This window comes from Callorhinchus milii, unplaced genomic scaffold (genome assembly GCF_018977255.1).
Source record: "Callorhinchus milii isolate IMCB2004 unplaced genomic scaffold, IMCB_Cmil_1.0 Scaffold6, whole genome shotgun sequence".
Classification (NCBI taxonomy): domain Eukaryota; kingdom Metazoa; phylum Chordata; class Chondrichthyes; order Chimaeriformes; family Callorhinchidae; genus Callorhinchus; species Callorhinchus milii.
In genome coordinates this window covers 15,244,574-15,260,868 of record NW_024704747.1, presented here as the reverse complement: position 1 = coordinate 15,260,868, position 16,295 = coordinate 15,244,574, and the positions used below count along the sequence as shown (strand labels likewise).

The 16,295-nt window shown below is 47.6% G+C and overlaps 1 protein-coding gene across 4 annotated transcripts in view; it reads right to left on the bottom strand.

Annotated features, from left to right (window-relative positions):
* Positions 1-16,295, bottom strand: part of col18a1a (collagen type XVIII alpha 1 chain a) — a 111,700-nt gene that overhangs the window by 12,612 nt on the left and 82,793 nt on the right. For 3 of the 4 annotated variants that reach the window (XM_042336061.1, XM_007890809.2, XM_042336060.1), the window contains 22 exons: positions 15,872-15,898; positions 14,979-15,182; positions 13,958-13,984; positions 13,288-13,350; positions 12,883-12,969; positions 12,723-12,776; positions 12,056-12,205; positions 10,778-10,840; positions 10,646-10,690; positions 10,238-10,360; positions 9,835-9,906; positions 8,398-8,442; positions 7,396-7,422; positions 7,080-7,133; positions 6,118-6,153; positions 5,417-5,500; positions 4,429-4,464; positions 4,022-4,057; positions 3,431-3,493; positions 2,469-2,555; positions 821-856; positions 136-189 (listed from right to left, as the gene is read on the bottom strand). In XM_042336061.1, coding sequence (XP_042191995.1) covers positions 136-189; positions 821-856; positions 2,469-2,555; positions 3,431-3,493; positions 4,022-4,057; positions 4,429-4,464; positions 5,417-5,500; positions 6,118-6,153; positions 7,080-7,133; positions 7,396-7,422; positions 8,398-8,442; positions 9,835-9,906; positions 10,238-10,360; positions 10,646-10,690; positions 10,778-10,840; positions 12,056-12,205; positions 12,723-12,776; positions 12,883-12,969; positions 13,288-13,350; positions 13,958-13,984; positions 14,979-15,182; positions 15,872-15,898 — 1,473 coding nt within the window. The remainder of the gene's footprint in view (positions 1-135; positions 190-820; positions 857-2,468; positions 2,556-3,430; positions 3,494-4,021; positions 4,058-4,428; positions 4,465-5,416; positions 5,501-6,117; positions 6,154-7,079; positions 7,134-7,395; positions 7,423-8,397; positions 8,443-9,834; positions 9,907-10,237; positions 10,361-10,645; positions 10,691-10,777; positions 10,841-12,055; positions 12,206-12,722; positions 12,777-12,882; positions 12,970-13,287; positions 13,351-13,957; positions 13,985-14,978; positions 15,183-15,871; positions 15,899-16,295) is intronic. The other variant, XM_042336059.1, reaches the window with a different exon arrangement.

Genomic DNA, 16,295 nt, shown 5'->3' with positions numbered 1-16,295 from the left:
GACATGATGCAGGGAATTAGATGGTGACTAACTCCCACAGAGGGGCTGCTTCAACATCTCACAAGATGCACAGTCTCATAAATCGCAGAATACACCCAATCCCAAGAAGCGTTACAGAGATTGACGCTCACTTACCGGCCGTCCTGGAAACCCAATTTCACCTTTTTGACCAGGACGTCCAAAGGGACCCTGTGAACAGAGGCAGAGACAACCTATTGAATCTGCACCAACTGACCAGAGCGCCACGGAAGAACTCAGCACCACGCAGGGCTCGGCACCTCCTGGCACTCAGCACCCACTATGCGGGGATTAGCCTCCTGAGGCTGAGGGGGCCCTGGGGCCCGTCAGGTGGTCAGGATGTTACCAAAACTGGCCAAAGTTCACACATGGTGCGTGTGAAATAAGAGTTAAAACTTCAACGGTAACAACAGCGACAACAACAACTTGCATCTGTATAACAGGAAGCCAGAGCCAGCTGAGCACAGGTGGCGGGAGGTGGAGTGGGGAGAAAGCAGGTCGGAGAGAACGCAAATACAGTAAAATAGAGGGAGAGGGAGCATCAGCCAGGATTCCTGTTACCAACAGTGACCCCAGCACTTGTGGACACTGAGAGAGGCAAATGGCAACAGAGAGTGTAGGATGTGGTGTGTGGACAGAGAATGTGGCATGGTGTCTCAGGATAGGGCAGCATTTCATCAAGTGAGTGGAGTGGAGATGGATCAGGGCAGTGTCAGCAGCGTGGCCGAGACCTTTAACCCCACTTGGTGGCAGTCAGGAGAACAGGACAAGTCACACATGTATTTCAGTCACATTTACTTACCGATGGCCCCACGGGTCCAGGAATCCCAGCGTCACCCTGGAGAGAACATTAAAGCAAACACAAGCATCAGAACAAGTCACAGATCTCATTTTAGAAAACTCTTTTCATGAGACAGAATACAGCATCCCTACAATTGCACTTATACAGCACAGCCCTCCTCTCAGGTGGATGCAAAATAGAATATAATAGAATTTGATACAGTGCCTTTCATGTCAAGAGCGTTTCTAAAAGCATTTCAACAACAAATTGCATTTATATAACCCACTTTGCAGCACAGAGTCCCAGAGTGCTTGACAGTGACAGAGCACGACGTCGAGCCGAGGGAAGGTGACCATAGGCACAGTCGAAGAGGAAGGTCTTCAGGCACTTTCTGAAGTTGGGGAAGGAAGGGGCAAGGTGGAAGGATAGAGGAAGAATAGTCCAGAGTTTCAGAGCATAATGGCTGAAAGTGCGGCCACCAATGGTGGAATGGAGGGCACGAGGGACAAAGGCTGGAGCCAGTCGAGTGGAGGCAGCAGGTTGTGGGTTGGGGAGTAAGCAGGTCAGAGAGGTAGGGAGGTGCCAGGGTATGAAGGGATTTGAAAACGTGTGAAAATCTTGAAATTGATCGGTTCGGCATTAGGGAGCTAGTGGACCCTGGCTAGAACTGGTGTGATGGGGTACGGAATTTAGTGCTGGTGAGTATGGAGTTTTGGATCAGTTGGATCCTGTGCATGGTGGAGCTGGGAAGACTGGCAAATAGGGCATTTGAGAAGTCGGGAGGTAACGAACACATGGATGAGTGTTTCGGCTGCAACTAGGGTGAGGTATGATCGGAGGCCATACCTCACCCCAAGATTTACTATAAAGCACGGTGACCGTATATTTTGTTGGTGAATGCTGTGCACATATTGCTGGACATTGCTGTGCACATAGCAATGTCCCATAATCAGCTATGGAGTGAACGACCAATTTTATTTGTGTGATGGAGGACCTTTGGCCAGGCCACCAGGAAAAACTCTTTTCTCTTTTCAAATAGTGGATAATGGCCATCTGAACAGAAATGTCCGTACATTAGACATACCACTCTGCACCACCTCCGTTGCTTGGCTGCTGGCAACAGCATGTGTGGGATAAAGCCACAAGCCCTCAACTCTGAGCTAGATCAGATCACCTCCACACTCAGCTCTGCAACATCTTCATACACTGCCTATACACAGAGCAAAGGCTCAAAGAGCTGAATAGAGACAGAGTGGAAAACCCAGCAAGTTGGGACTTAGTGGAGGGGGGAGGGAGGGGTTAAGGCGCGGTCAAAGAGGCAGCTTTTGAGACAGGTTTTGAAAGCAAAGAGGGTGGGTGTGATGCAAGGAATTTGGGGGAAGAGTTTCAGAGAATGGGGACAAAGTGTCTTTGAGACACTTAGAGGCCGGTGGAACACATTCCCATGGGACCTCGATCCCAGGGTTCCCCGCGTTTGTTTCATCTTCCATTTCAATAGGTTGCTTTTGTTCCTCAGGTTCTTTTGGAATTTCAGACACAGGATTACTTTGGTGTCTTTGCTTCCCATGCATGACCCTAAAGCTAACCCAATCCTCTAACAGTGTGTCAAACCGTGACTCCCCCAGGAGATGAGTTTTGACACTTGCAGTTCTTCAGTCTCTGTACTCACCTTTGGCCCTGTGAACCCGCCAACACCCGGGCTGTTCAGAATGCTTCCATCAGGGCCAAGGATATAGCCAGGCTCCCCTCGATCACCCTACAAGACAAAGAGGGAGACCAGTGGTCAGGAGGCTTTCTGCCCATTCACAGCCAAGCCCATATCAGCTGGGTGGTACTTCAGTCAACAAATTTATCAAAACTGTGGTAAAGAGACTTAGAGGCAGGTTAGCAATACCTGACACTAGTAAAGAGCCAGGCACCAACTGTGTGGCAGTGAAGGATTAGCTACCATCACTATCATAATAACTAATAATCCTTACACTTAGTATAGCTCCTTTCACATGATGAGGATGTTTCAAAGCGCTTCATAGGATATACTGTGAAATAGAGTGACTATGTTTTGTAGGTGAATTGTCAGTGAACTTGTACAGCAATGCCCACAAACAGCCATGAAGTGACTTTGTATTGATTTTCAGTCTTAATGTCTCATCTCTAGGATGGCATGTTCAACAATGCAGCACTGCCCCAGCACCACACTAGAGTATCAGCAGAGACACATAGCCTAGACTATATCAGTTTAAACTTCCTTGTGGAGTCTGAATCGACAAACTTCTATGTCTCAGAGATGAGTGTTACAACTGAGCCAGGCTATCACACATAGTACTAATGTCTTGTATTAACCCTGAACAAAAAACCTTAGGTAAGAATAAGGAAGTTGTTTCCCCCTTTCCAATCCTGTACAACTACTAATTGAGGTCATTCTCCTTTCTCTCCAGCCTGCTCCATGCCTGCCCCTGCCAACCTGCTCCTGCCAACCTGCTCCTGCCAACCTGCTCCTGTCAGCCTGCTCCTGCCAACCTGCTCCTGTCAGCCTGCTCCTGCCAACCTGCTCCTGCCAACCTGCTCCTGCCAACCTGCTCCTGTCAGCCTGATCCATGCCAGTTTGTGCAAGTGCTAGTCAGAAGTTTTCACCTTCATTCCTGGTTGTCCTGGAGGCCCTAGGGTTCCAGACTCTCCTTGCGGTCCTCTGGGCCCCTACAGCAGGAGCAGAGAATCATTGAAAATGTTTAGTGGAAGAATGGAGATAAGAACAACGTTTAAACACCACAAACTCCAAGATAAGTGAGGTATGCCCATAATGGCTGAACCCAGGATCCAGAGGCAAAAGGACACTGCACAAACCCACTGTGCCACTCAACAATTCACACTTATACAGCTCCTTTCGCATAGGAAAACATTTCAAATGAGATGGAGTGAGAGCCCAAGCTGGGAGGGAAATGGGTGGGGGGGAGAGGGGACGAAGGCCCAGTCGGGATTGCAGGTCAGGTGGAGCAAGGCCGTTGTTGAGTCATTTAAAGTGAAAGATCTTCCAAAGTCTGTGTGCTCGGAGGAGCCAATGGAGCCCCGTGTCGATGGGAGTGATGGCCTCACTGATCCTTGGTGTACCCAGTCCTAGGGATCAAATACTGGATGACAAAAGATTATAGAGCTTTGCCATTGTGTTCTAGGCGATGCCTATTGTCAGCACACACTCTCACACACACTGTAATAAAGCTTTCTTACTGGGAATCCCGCTTGGCCAGGAATACCCTTCGGACCCTGAAAAGGAGAAAGAAACTGTGATTATAAACCTCAGGCACATCCTAATGCTGAGCTCACAGCTCAACACATGTTACATGTAAGCAATTTTGGAAAGCACTTTGTAGTGAATAACATGGGTTCCTTAACAGGAGATAGAGGGCCCAGGGCCTGCTGACCAACCGAGGACTCAGTGAAACATGAAAAGGACAGATCCCAGACAGTGTTACACCCAAAATACAGATCACCAACAAGCCAGTGTAAAAAGTACACAGGTTAGTGTAACCTGTCCACACGAGAATATAAAGCATAAAGAAAAAGCATCACGATAGGACATTGCACCAGTGCAGCATCATAGGCTGAAGCGATACCAGGTGAAGGATTACACACACCTCTGGCCCTGGCACGCCTGAATGGCCACCGATTATCTGAAATCAAAAGATCATTTTATCCAGGTTAAAACATAGGCCAAGGTTCCAGCTACTTACAAATGGTATTGAGCAGGTTGTCCCTTAAACTATCCAATGCTTGTTCAGCGACTGCTCATCCTATGCCAGGTACAGCAAAGGTTACATACAGAGAATGCTCACTCTACACTGCCCTAACAATGTAGCTGGTGTTCTGCTGAACTCAAAATAATTCTAATCTTAGGACAATGTCTTACTCCAGAAGCAGCCAAGTTAACTCACTCACAACACCCATGGCACCCCCTCCCTCTATCTGAGCTCCAGCTCTTCCCACTGCGGTCCTGGCCAGCAACCCCTGCCTCCGCACTGCTGGCAAGTGAAAAACACACCATGATAAACCTCCCACCATCCTGCATTATAGGTAAGTAACCGGTACAGCAGCAAACTACACTTATACAGTACCTTTCACGTAGGAGGAGCATCTCAAAGTGTTTCACAAGGATAGGGAGCAGAGAGGAAAAGAGGAGTTTTAGGTTGATGTTCAAAGTCACAGTGAACGAGATAAATTTTAAATGAGGATTTTGAAGATTTTAACAAAGTTCCAGAGAATAGCAAACATAGTGACTGAAGGCTTGGTCACCAATAATAATAATATTCCTTACATTTGATATAGTACCTTATCACGTCATTGAGACGTCTCAAAGCACTTCACAGAATATATTGTAAAGTGAATTGACTGTGCATTTGCGGATGAAACGAGGCAGCCAATTGAGCACAGCAGTCACGGATTGAAATGGTAGGAAGCAGGGAGTGAGGAGTGAGCAGCAGACCACTCACAGTGGATGGTATATGGGCAGAAGAGCAGGCCTGGAGGACTTTGCAGGGAGTGACGTGGAAGACTAATTGAGAGTAACCCATTACCAACGTGTGCAGCTCACTCCTGTCCCTGTTGTACAGCTCCTGAAGTACTCACATTTTCACCTCCGTACATGTATCCTGGGGGGCCGGGTAGTCCTGGCGGGCCAGGTATCGCAACTGCATCCCTGCCTGGTTCCCCCTGAAAGGAAACAGACACATGTACGATCAGCATTCAGTGCTCGCAGGAATTAACCTGACAACTTTAGGGCCATTTCACAGAATAATGTCCGGCTGGAGTGGATTAGAGATTTCACTACACGTCCCACATAGAAACACGGATTTTCCTCCAGGCTATGTGGTAATGGTTTGATAATGATTTCATGCGCAGAGATAAAACGGAAGAAACCTCCTTGGCTCTCAGTAACTGAGAGTGAGAGCGGCAGGGGAGAGTGTGAAAATGAATGTGTGTGAGAGTGAGTGAAAGAGTGAAGGAGAGAAAGTGAGTGACTGAGAGTAAGAGTGCGAGGAAGAAATAAAGCGAGTGAGAAATAGAGAAGAGAATGCGAGAGAGTGAGTTTGATCGAGAGAGTGGATTGAGTAAACATCACCCAGGCTGCCGCAGACTCCAGAGAGTAGTGAGGCATTAGCAGAGTCTGGAAGCATGAGCCTGCACACAGCCACTATATCTGGCCTAAAAACAGGTCATTCTGTAACTAGTTTCTCGTCTGCAGCGTCCTGGGACCATACATTGCAGATTCTTATTACTCTTTTTGAGAGGGAATTTAGCCCTGCCTGGGCCAAAATTCTCATCCTTACCTTCATGCCTGTGTCTCCATGTTCGCCCTTTAGACCCTGGGAGGAGAACACAGGGGTTAGAATGAGAGAATAAGTTGCGCCAATTTAAACTTTGTGTAGCGTTGATTTAACACTCCTGTCCTGTGACACCATACACGGACATCTCTTCTTCACACACACCTGTGCTCAGACCTGGAACTCACATACCAAACGCCAAACCTGGATGATCCAGGTAACACCATTTCCCAGGACGGTTTGATCTCCAAGACCCAGCGAGCCAGAGGTATTCATTGCTGCAATGTTTCCCTTTTAAACAAATAATGTCTGCCTCGACAGTGAATGTTGGCAGCCAACTCAACCGATCCTGTCCTCTCCCCACCCGACTGCCACACATGTTCACAACCAGTAGAGAGTGCTGCACAGAGACCAGGAGCACGAACTCTGGCTGGTTTTCCTTCTTCTAATATCCTGGGAAAGCTGAGGGCAATTTAATCTCCCACATAAAGCTGCAGTTGAGACCAGTAAACTCAACACGAACCAGGATTCGAACCAACAAGCTCCAAGTGCATACACTGCTGCTCTGTCCACTACACCATTGGGGATGCCCCTTTTTAAGTCTATCTCAGGATGTATTTACACAAACTGCATTTATTGCCTGTTCCTAGTTGTTCTTAAGATGCTTGTAGTGGGACCTTCTCCTTAAACCACTGGCTAGCTTGGTGACTTTTAGTAAAGTTCTTAAAGGGGGAGTATCCCAAGAAAATTCCTGCCAGTCTGGATCAAGATGTGTGGGCATGTGGGAATAAAGAGTTCAGAGACCTCAGACCTGGAGATCCAAGCAACGGCTCGGCTGTGACTAAACTGACCGTCGCTGAGCTTTGCAAAACCCATGCAGTGGGAGGCTGAGACTCAGGCCCCTCACAAGCTGCACTGCCTCAAGGTTTTAGGGAAACTACCTACACTTACAACCACCCAATTCTCACCTGAGGTCCCATAAATCCTTGCAGCCCATTCCTTCCCGGTGGTCCAGGCAACCCCTGGAAAAAAGAATAAAAATAAATTGAATCATTCAGGCTATAATCAAACTGGCCTGTAAAACTTCCTCTGAAACTCACCAACTAATTCTCCCACCCCTCACCCAGAACCACCCCCATCCAGAACCTCCCCACCCAGAACCCTCACCGCCCTCCACCCAGAAAACCACTACCACCCCTACCCCTCAACCCCCACCCCTCCCACTCAGCTTCCCTCCAGGTTCAATGAAATAAACTGAAACAAGACCAGGTAGTCAGAACTTACCGGTTGTCCTTGGATCCCAGGCATACCCTGTTCAGAAAAGACAGAAGCTGTGCTGTTAAATGGACAGACTGGAGAGTGGTGAGGTCTACAGCTGATATGGGCTTTCTCTCTTCCATTGTTTGCTCACAGATCAGTGATGACCGGCGGTCTTATAGGAGGCTCTGCGTTCAAGGTCTCTGAAGTGTTGGGCTATATTCACAAATTCAGGTCACAGAGACCAGAGCAAGACCACAGTATCACACGCCAAGGAATACCTTAGCACCTGCTGGGTACTTGCTACTGAATGAGTGGCAATGAAATTAGTTTGTCAGTGTGGGTGTGTGTGTGTGTGCGGGGGGGTGGGGGGGTCGATGGCCCATCTACTGAGGGAGGGGTTAAATAAAATAATAATCCTTATATTTCATATAATAATAATCCTTGCATTTGATACAGTGCTTTTCACGTCTTCTGGATGTCTCAAGGCAGTTCATAGAATACACTGTAAAGTGAATTGACTGTATATTTGTGGGCGAAACGCGGCAGCCAATTGTGCACAGCAGTGTCCCACAAACAGTCGTGGACTGAAGTGACCAATTTATTACTTTTTTTTCTTGAGGGATTCTTATCAGGCGTGTGGATTAAGGAAATATAGTGCCTTTCATATTGAGAGGATACCTCAAAGTGCTTCACCAGATATTCTGTAACTGTATTTGTAGGGGAACACAGGAATGACTAACAGCCATGGAGTGAATTGGATATGTCTACGTAATTTTGTGGCCAACAGAAAGAAGACCATTTTGTGCTTCTTTTGCCCAAATGACTGTCAATCCAGGGTGAAGCCACCTGACCCAACACCAAACAACTCAACTAAGCCACTTTATAGTTCCAGCTTGATTTCTGCTCATTCCACATATAGACCGAATAGATGAGGCGCTCTCACCGTTAAACAGCAAGTGCTCAATGAGAGAAGACCCTTGTTAAAGTAAAGCAAACATGCGTATTCCTGTACAACTGATTCCTCACCTTCATGCCAGGTTGTCCAGGCAATCCAGGTGCCCCCGTAACCCCCTAAAAAATAGACCAGGCTTTCAGTGTGATAATAAACAACATACAAAAGCACGCAAGGTGATTACGGTCTTACAACCACAGCCTCATAGGAAAACAGGGACAGGAAGAGGCCCTTCAGTTCATTGCGTCAATTCTGTCAGATCTCCACAGATCGCATGACCTCAGCAATTAGAATGACATTGGCGGATCTTGGCAGTGTTATTTTGCCATCAATAGTTTCCGTCAATGTATAGGGAAAATATAACCAAGCCTCTTTGTGTCAGAATTGACTCCACCAAAGATTGTAACAGACTAGCTGCAGAGTGAACGTGACAGGGGAACAAATGGAAATAATTATGACAATCCCGGAAAGTATGGTGGTTGCACACTCACACAAATTATATCTTTTTGTGACCTGCTATATTTGCCCATGCTGGTCCACATCCGGTCCTAAACTCTTGCCACATTCCTATGGTGACTCTAAGAGGCCACAGGAGCCAATTGTGTGTAGTTTGTGCAGGATGTGGAGCTTTCCATATACACTGACATCAGAGCTGGCTGGTGCGCTCAGAAAACAGCAAACCACAGGCTGGAGTCAAGAGGAAGAACTTTGCACCCACACACAGAGCAACCCAAACAATAAGCAGAAGCCACGCATGCACTGGTGGGTTAGCAACTCCCTGAGCTCACACTGATTTGGGGGGAGAAGAAATAACCAGCTACACTATCTACTCTGCCTTATCTTTCTAAGCCCCTTGCTGAAACCCAAACGTGTGTGTGGACAGGAGAGGGCTGCCCATCACTGCAGACATTCACTAGCTGGGCTCACGTGGGGAGAACGGCCATTTGGGTTTGGTCTTCCAGGTTGCCGGGGCCTGTCAAGCCATCATTTTCAGGTAAGAAAGAGGCAAAGGAGAAAGTTCAACCATTTTACATTTCTATAGAGTCTTCCATGTCAGGAGCACACCTCAAAGCAATTCACACAGCTGGTTGGGAGCACTAAGCTGGAGGTGGGGGAGCTGAGGAAGATGGGGGGAAAGGTGAAAAATCATTCTTCAGCTTATAAGTACACACTTTTTTTAGTCAGCCAGGTGTCTGACACATCACCATGCTTAATAGTATCCAGACCAAACACATGCGTATGCACCTACACATGGAAGTTTCCCTGTGTCTGGAAATGGATTGTGTGCGTACTCTGTCCCTGAACGGACGCACCCTGCTTACCTAATTCCGAAGTGTATTAGGTGTAGGCTGGCAAGAACCAAGGCTTGGGGACCCCAGAGTGTGATTTGGAGTACTGCTGGAGTCTAACCAGCTAAAACAGCATAGCTTGCCATAGGGCTCTGGTTAATTATACACAACGTCAGACACAAGAGACCAGAGAGATGCTCACGCTCCAGAACTTATATTTACCTGAACTCCTTCTATCCCTCTTTCCCCAGGAATTCCACTCAGGAATGGTATTCCAGATCCTTCCATGTCATCCTACAAAGAAATAACATGACATCCCAGAACTGCTCAGAGTTACTTGGGCTAAACTTAACTAAAGATGAGCTTCAACCTCAAAAAGTCTCCAGGAGAAGTTATCTTAGAGAATTTGTTTAAGTGTTTAATAAGATTGAGAAAATTAATGCAGAACAATACTGTCAGAGATGCCAAAAGCACCGAGCAATAGTAACTAATAATTCTTACATTTGGTATGATGCCTTTCACATCATCAGGACACCTCAAAATGTTTCAGAGGATATAGTGTCAAATTTAGTGACTGTGTGTTTTATGGGCATCAGGGCACAAGTTGAAAAGTGGGGCTACTTACAAACCCAGCAGTGAAATGGGTCGATGGTGGTCCAGGGGGTCCAGGCGGGCCTCGGGGTCCCATTGGTCCTGGCAACCCCGCCAAGCCAGGCTGTCCAAGGGGGCCTTCCGCTCCAGGGGATCCCTGTGAGGAAACAGGAAACAATAACAAGCTGTTGATGACATGTTTCTCAAATACCGAGCGACAGTCTCGTCGTTCGGCTTTTCAACTTTCGCAATACTCAAACACCGACCTTTGCCATATCGGTATCGGCATCCTCAGTAAAACTACTGTGGTCATACAACCACCAGTAACCATGGCAACTGTGCCATGCCATTTGGTCAGATATCATAGGTACGACTAAACTGACATGTGTATCCACGGTAACAATGCCAGTCACATTAGTATCCATGGCAACATGGATCTTACCTTCATCCCCAGTGCTCCTGGGAGGCCGAGCTCACCTGCCTCGCCCTGAGAGCACAGAAAAGATCCTGTTAATAACCCAACGGGACAGAGAATCCCCCCAATCCCCCCCACGATTAAACCGAGCTCACGTACCTGCTCTCCCTTAGGACCCGGTAATCCCGGATGGCCATCACTCCCATGTGGACCAGTGGGCCCCTGTAATCAAAAGTCAATGCAATGAGAGTGTGAATAGTGCCACGTTTGCCTACAGTCATTACACTTTATAACAAGAATCCCTGAATATGATATCGCCTTTCTAATGTTAAAATGTTGCAAAGCCTGCCATGTGTCATGTGCAGTGACTGTGTCCTGAGTCTTTGGAGCACTTGACAGTACCTCCCTGTGTTACAATGTGGTAATGTGACAGTAACACGCAAGCTTCTCTGCTCTCTCCTCCTTCCCCCCACCACTTCCCCTGCCACCCAGAACCTCCGTAAAACCAGGGAGACACAATTTACTTCAATTCAATGGTGCTCAACAATGTGTGTGTTGGGACCAAACTCAGAGGAGACAAATGAAAGACAATTGAATCTTCTCTGGCCTGGACAGTCCTCAGTAAGTTTGCTGTGCGTGCTGCAGGCAACATGTTCACCTCAGAAGATCAGGATTTACTGCACATTCCCCACTTAGCAAGATAAGATGAGATCAAATGGGCCAAATGGCCTTCTTCATCCAAACCAATCTTATGATCCAGCAATGAATCAGAAATGGCCAATACATAACTTGTTTTTCTCTTGGACTAAGTTTTCACTTCCATTTTCCATGCCACATCTCCTCTCTCCCATAATCCCCTCTCAAATGAGGTGTTCCTATTCCCTTCTGCTGGGATCTGGGGGTCATGTTTCATGATCAGTGGTTTATCTTCTCGTTCCTCATCCAAGGAGCCATTATTCAGTTGTGAACATTGACTCTGAATATTGGCTCCATTTATCACAAGGGGAGGAAAACTTTCCATTTCAAACCTGTCCTGACCGGACACTCCCCCTGGGGGGTTCAGGGGGGAATCTCTGAACACTAGTTAGGAACGGGAATCCTGGCTAATTCTTCTCTCCCTATTCAGAGACACCTAGGACAACAGTTCCCCCTCCTCCTCCCCAATCACTGCCCTGGCTAAGATCAGCTCACTCAACATAGACCAGGGATTTGAACTTGTGGTCTGGACAGCTTGTATGTACCGACAAGTCCAATGGGCAGGCTCTGACCGCAGGCCCAAAGTATTGCGGACTAAACTACTTTATTTATAGAAAGTCCTTCTTGGGGATTAGCATCTCAGAGTGTGAAACCAAAGCTCTTGCAAGAGGAAGACAAACTTGGATCAATATCTTCTGGACCAGGTGAAATCGGATCATTCTCCTGAATTCCATCACTTACCGGAGGTCCTGGAATCCCAGGTATCCCATCTATCCCTCTCCGGCCCAGTGCTGCATGGTCTCCAGTCTGGTTCATACCAAACTCTCCAGGTTTACCAGGAAGCCCTGGAACACCCGGAGGCCCAGGCGGGCCTGGGAGCCCTGGGATACCCTGGAAGGGGAGAAAATAGATTTCAATCAGAAAGTTCAAGGAGCATCTGTCCAGCCATTGCCTCCACTCCCAACAACAAGAACAACAAATTACATTTATAGCTCCTTTCAAGTCAGAACAATGTCCCAAGATGTTGGACAATGAGGGGTGTCCACCTGAGCAGCAGATTGGGATCAAGAGAGCTGAAGGTTAGGGAAGAGTGGAGGTGGGAGGGTGGCCAAAAGCATGGTCAAAGAGGAAAGTCTTGAAGGAGGCGAGGTATTGGGCAAGGCAGAGAGATTCGGGGATGGAGTTCCAGATGGTGGGGACAGAAAAGCTGAAGGCCCGACTGCCAATGGTTGGGCCGACCCCAAGGGAGGGTGAGTGCACCTGCCCTGTTCCAAAGGTCAAGCTCCTCAGACTCGAGCAGTAACTAAACCACCTATTCTTGTGGTCCATATAAATATCCAACAATTATCATCCCCCATCCCCACTTTCCACTCTAATCATACACTGATTTTACTGCTGTGACTCTTACCCTGAAGTGCTGTAGATCGCCTTCAAATCCAGAACCTTCCATATCAAGAAATGTCTGGAGATAGAGAGAGAGAGAGAGAGGGTGAGAGGGTGAGGAGAGACACCGACACTGTGACACTGTGGGAATTGAGCTCCGTGATGGTGCCGGAAGAGTCACCCACCAGCTTTTCTGTCTTGCCATCCATGGCTGGTGGTCCGGGGGGGCCGGGGGGCCCTCTTGGTCCTGGCACCCCCTCACCTCGGTCACCCTGCGGGAAAGGCGAGAAGGGTTCAGTCTGAGCCGAGTGTTTGCTGATCCGAAATTCTCCGCATCCAGACATCAGAGAGGCTCACCATGCCTACTGCACACAGTTACTCCCAGTTACACAGACAGGGAATAGTGAAGCCCAGATTAAAGCCTCCCCCACACACCAACTCCACCTTCCACACTTTGTTCTCCTCGCCTTGTGCTAGTCACTCACTTCCTTTCATTCCTCAGTTGTCAAACATCGATTCCCTCAAAATTTATGCAAAATTGACACTTGAGTCTCCATCAAATGTAACTCACCAAAATACTGCTCACTTACCTTCTCACCCCTGGGTCCTTGGTCACCAGCAGTTCCGGGGAACCCTTGAGGCCCAACCTCACCCTGGGCAAGGAAGCAAAGATAAAGCACATCAGGGTGCACGAGGAGTCTGTGATGCAGGCTACAAATACTATCAAAGGACTTTCAAATATGAACGAACACCTGCTGTAAAACCACACAAACCAACAGATCCTACAGACTGAGCATGCGACTCCTCACAAGACTCCACTGGAGTTAGCATCACACCCATAATGGTGTTGCTGTTTTTTGCCCATGTAACTCTTTTTTTGTGAAGATGGCAGTCCGAGGGAGGAGTGGAGGGTGAAGAAATCAAGGGGAGAAGTTGTTGGTTGTTGGGAAGGCAGTGTAGTCTCAGCCTGTGGTGCTTGGGAAGAAGGGGGAGTGTTTAGCATTTAGGAACAGCAGACTATTCAGCCCTCCACGATCCCTCTATAATCCCATCGCTGGCAGTACACATAAACACCTCCCCGAATCCCTTTCCCAGTCTTCTTGTCTCCGTATCTCTTTAGGTAAGCAGGTTGGATAGGTAGGGAAGTGCGAGGGCATAAAGGGGTTTGAAAACGAGTGAGAGGATCTTAAAATCGATCCGTTCAGTAATTAGTGATAGAAGCCCATGAATTGTGAGAAACAAAGGGACACATCCACTCACCGCTTTCCCATCCTCGCCAGGGTCCCCCTGCAAGAGAGGAGACAACACACTAGGGTTAGGAGAAACCTAATCCAGTCCAGTCCAGAGCGGACAAATGCTCTCAGAGACAATAATAACGATAATGATAAATTATTACAGCACCTTTCAAGTCAGAAGGACAGCTAAAAGTGCTGTCAAATGTAGTGATTGTATTTAGTAGGCAAATGCGGGAGCCAATTTGCATGCAGCAATGTCCCACTGAGACATTGAGTTAATGACCAGTTTTATTGGAAGATTGTTGACCAGGACACTGAGAGAAACTCCTTTCTCTTTTCAACTAGTGCCATGGGATCTTGGTTTAACGTCTCATCTGAAGGATGGGATTGCCAACAATGCAGCACCCAACCCCCCCACAATGGAGTGTCAGTTTAGACTATATGAGTTGTGAGGCCTAACTAGGAGGCGAGAGTCTTAGCAAGTGAGTCAGGCTGACACTAGACCTACAGAGGGTCTTTCACGTAAAACAAATGTGCTGAAGCACTTTCTAAACCCTAAGTGATGTGAAGTGAAGGTTTTACACCAAACTGCCTTACAGATTATTACTACATTAACATAGAATTACATAGAATTACACAGAATGTCACAGCGCAGAATCAGGCCATTCAGACCAACTAGTTTAATAATAATAACTAGTTTGTGCTGGTATCTACACTCTTGTCACCAGGGCGTGGTATTCCATGCCTTAAAATGCCCTTCTCTTATACCCCTTGATTCCCTTCTCTTATAACCCTCTATTCTCTTCCCTTTTATCCCTCTATTCCCTTCTCTTATATCCCTCTATTCCCTTCTAATTTACCCTCTATTCCCTTCTCATTTACCTCTCTATTCCCTTCTCTTTTACCCCTCTATTTCCCTTCGCTTTTACCCCTCTATTTCTCTCTCCCTCACTTATGAATTGAGTTTCCTCTTAAACACATGGAAGGGCTGTAGCAGGCTGGGAGCTCACAGATGGCTGCTGTCATTTGTTTTACTTGCTACTCACCGGCTCGCCGTCATTCCCCGGGGGGCCGGCTGGGCCTGGTGGTCCAGGCGGACCGTGGGCAGCCACGTGCTCCATCACTATCCCATCGCCGCGCTGTACCACAGTAGCAGGAGATCCAGGGGGGCCAGGCAAGCCCGGGGCCCCTCGGTTCCCGGAGTTTCCTTTATCCCCTTTGGGTCCACGGTAGCCAAATCCAGCGGATCCCTAGCAACAGGTTCGTGAGATAGAAAGACGGTTAGAGTAAGAATAGAAGAATCCTTACATTTGATATGGCACCTTTAATCTCAACATGCTTCACAGGATTTACTGTAAAGCGCAGTGATCGTATTTTGTAGTGGATCACGGGAGCCAATTTACGCACAGTAATGTTCCACAAACAGCCATGAAGTGGAATGATTGATTTTATCTGTTGCTCTCTCCCTCAATCCCTCCACCTTCCCCTATTTCAGATCACACCCGAAGACCTTTCCCTTTGACCGTGCTTTGTCATCTTCTCCCTCCTCCCACCTCCTCATCAGATTCCACCACTGTTAAGCGCTCCGAGATGCAACCCCACACGAAGGGAACTATATAAATGCAAGTTGTTGTTCTTGTTGGGCTCCCTTCTCTTTTCGAAAAGCGTCACAGGATCTTTAATGTCCAACAGGTGGACGGGACCTTGGTTTGATGTCTCATCTGAGGGACAGTACTTTTACAATGAACCGCTTACCCCAGCACTGGATTGGGGTGTCGAAATCCCATTGTAGGGCTTGAACCCACAAGGTTTTAATTAGGAAGTTTATAATCATGGGCGGGGCTGCCCACTGGACCGAGATTGACAGCTGAGATAAGTCTCCTGGGAAAGTGGCCTCAACCTCCACACCTGAAAATTAAAAAGTCCAGAGAGCAGCTACCTTTTCACCGGCCTCTCCTTTTTCACCCTGTGGAGAGGAAGATAAACGTCAGCGACAGACACTGCCAAAAGCATTTAAATGTACAGGTCAAAAGACACAAGGTTTAGGTGATGAGATGGAATTTGCTGGTGATCAGCTTACAGCTTACACAATGGCTCCTCTGTGTGTCTCTGTCACACACAAACACACGATGGCTCCTCTGTCTGGCTATCTGTCTGTCTGTCACACACACAGGATGCTCATCTCGCTCTCTATTTCTGTCTCTCTCACTCACACACAAACAATGTCCCCACTCTCTCATTCTGTCTCATTCAATCGGTTCCATTTAGGTCTCTGCAGTTGCCAGTCAGCAGTGTCTGATCTCCTCAGTCCAGGATTTTATTGTACGCTCCATGTGACAGAGTTGTCTGGGACGATGGGATGA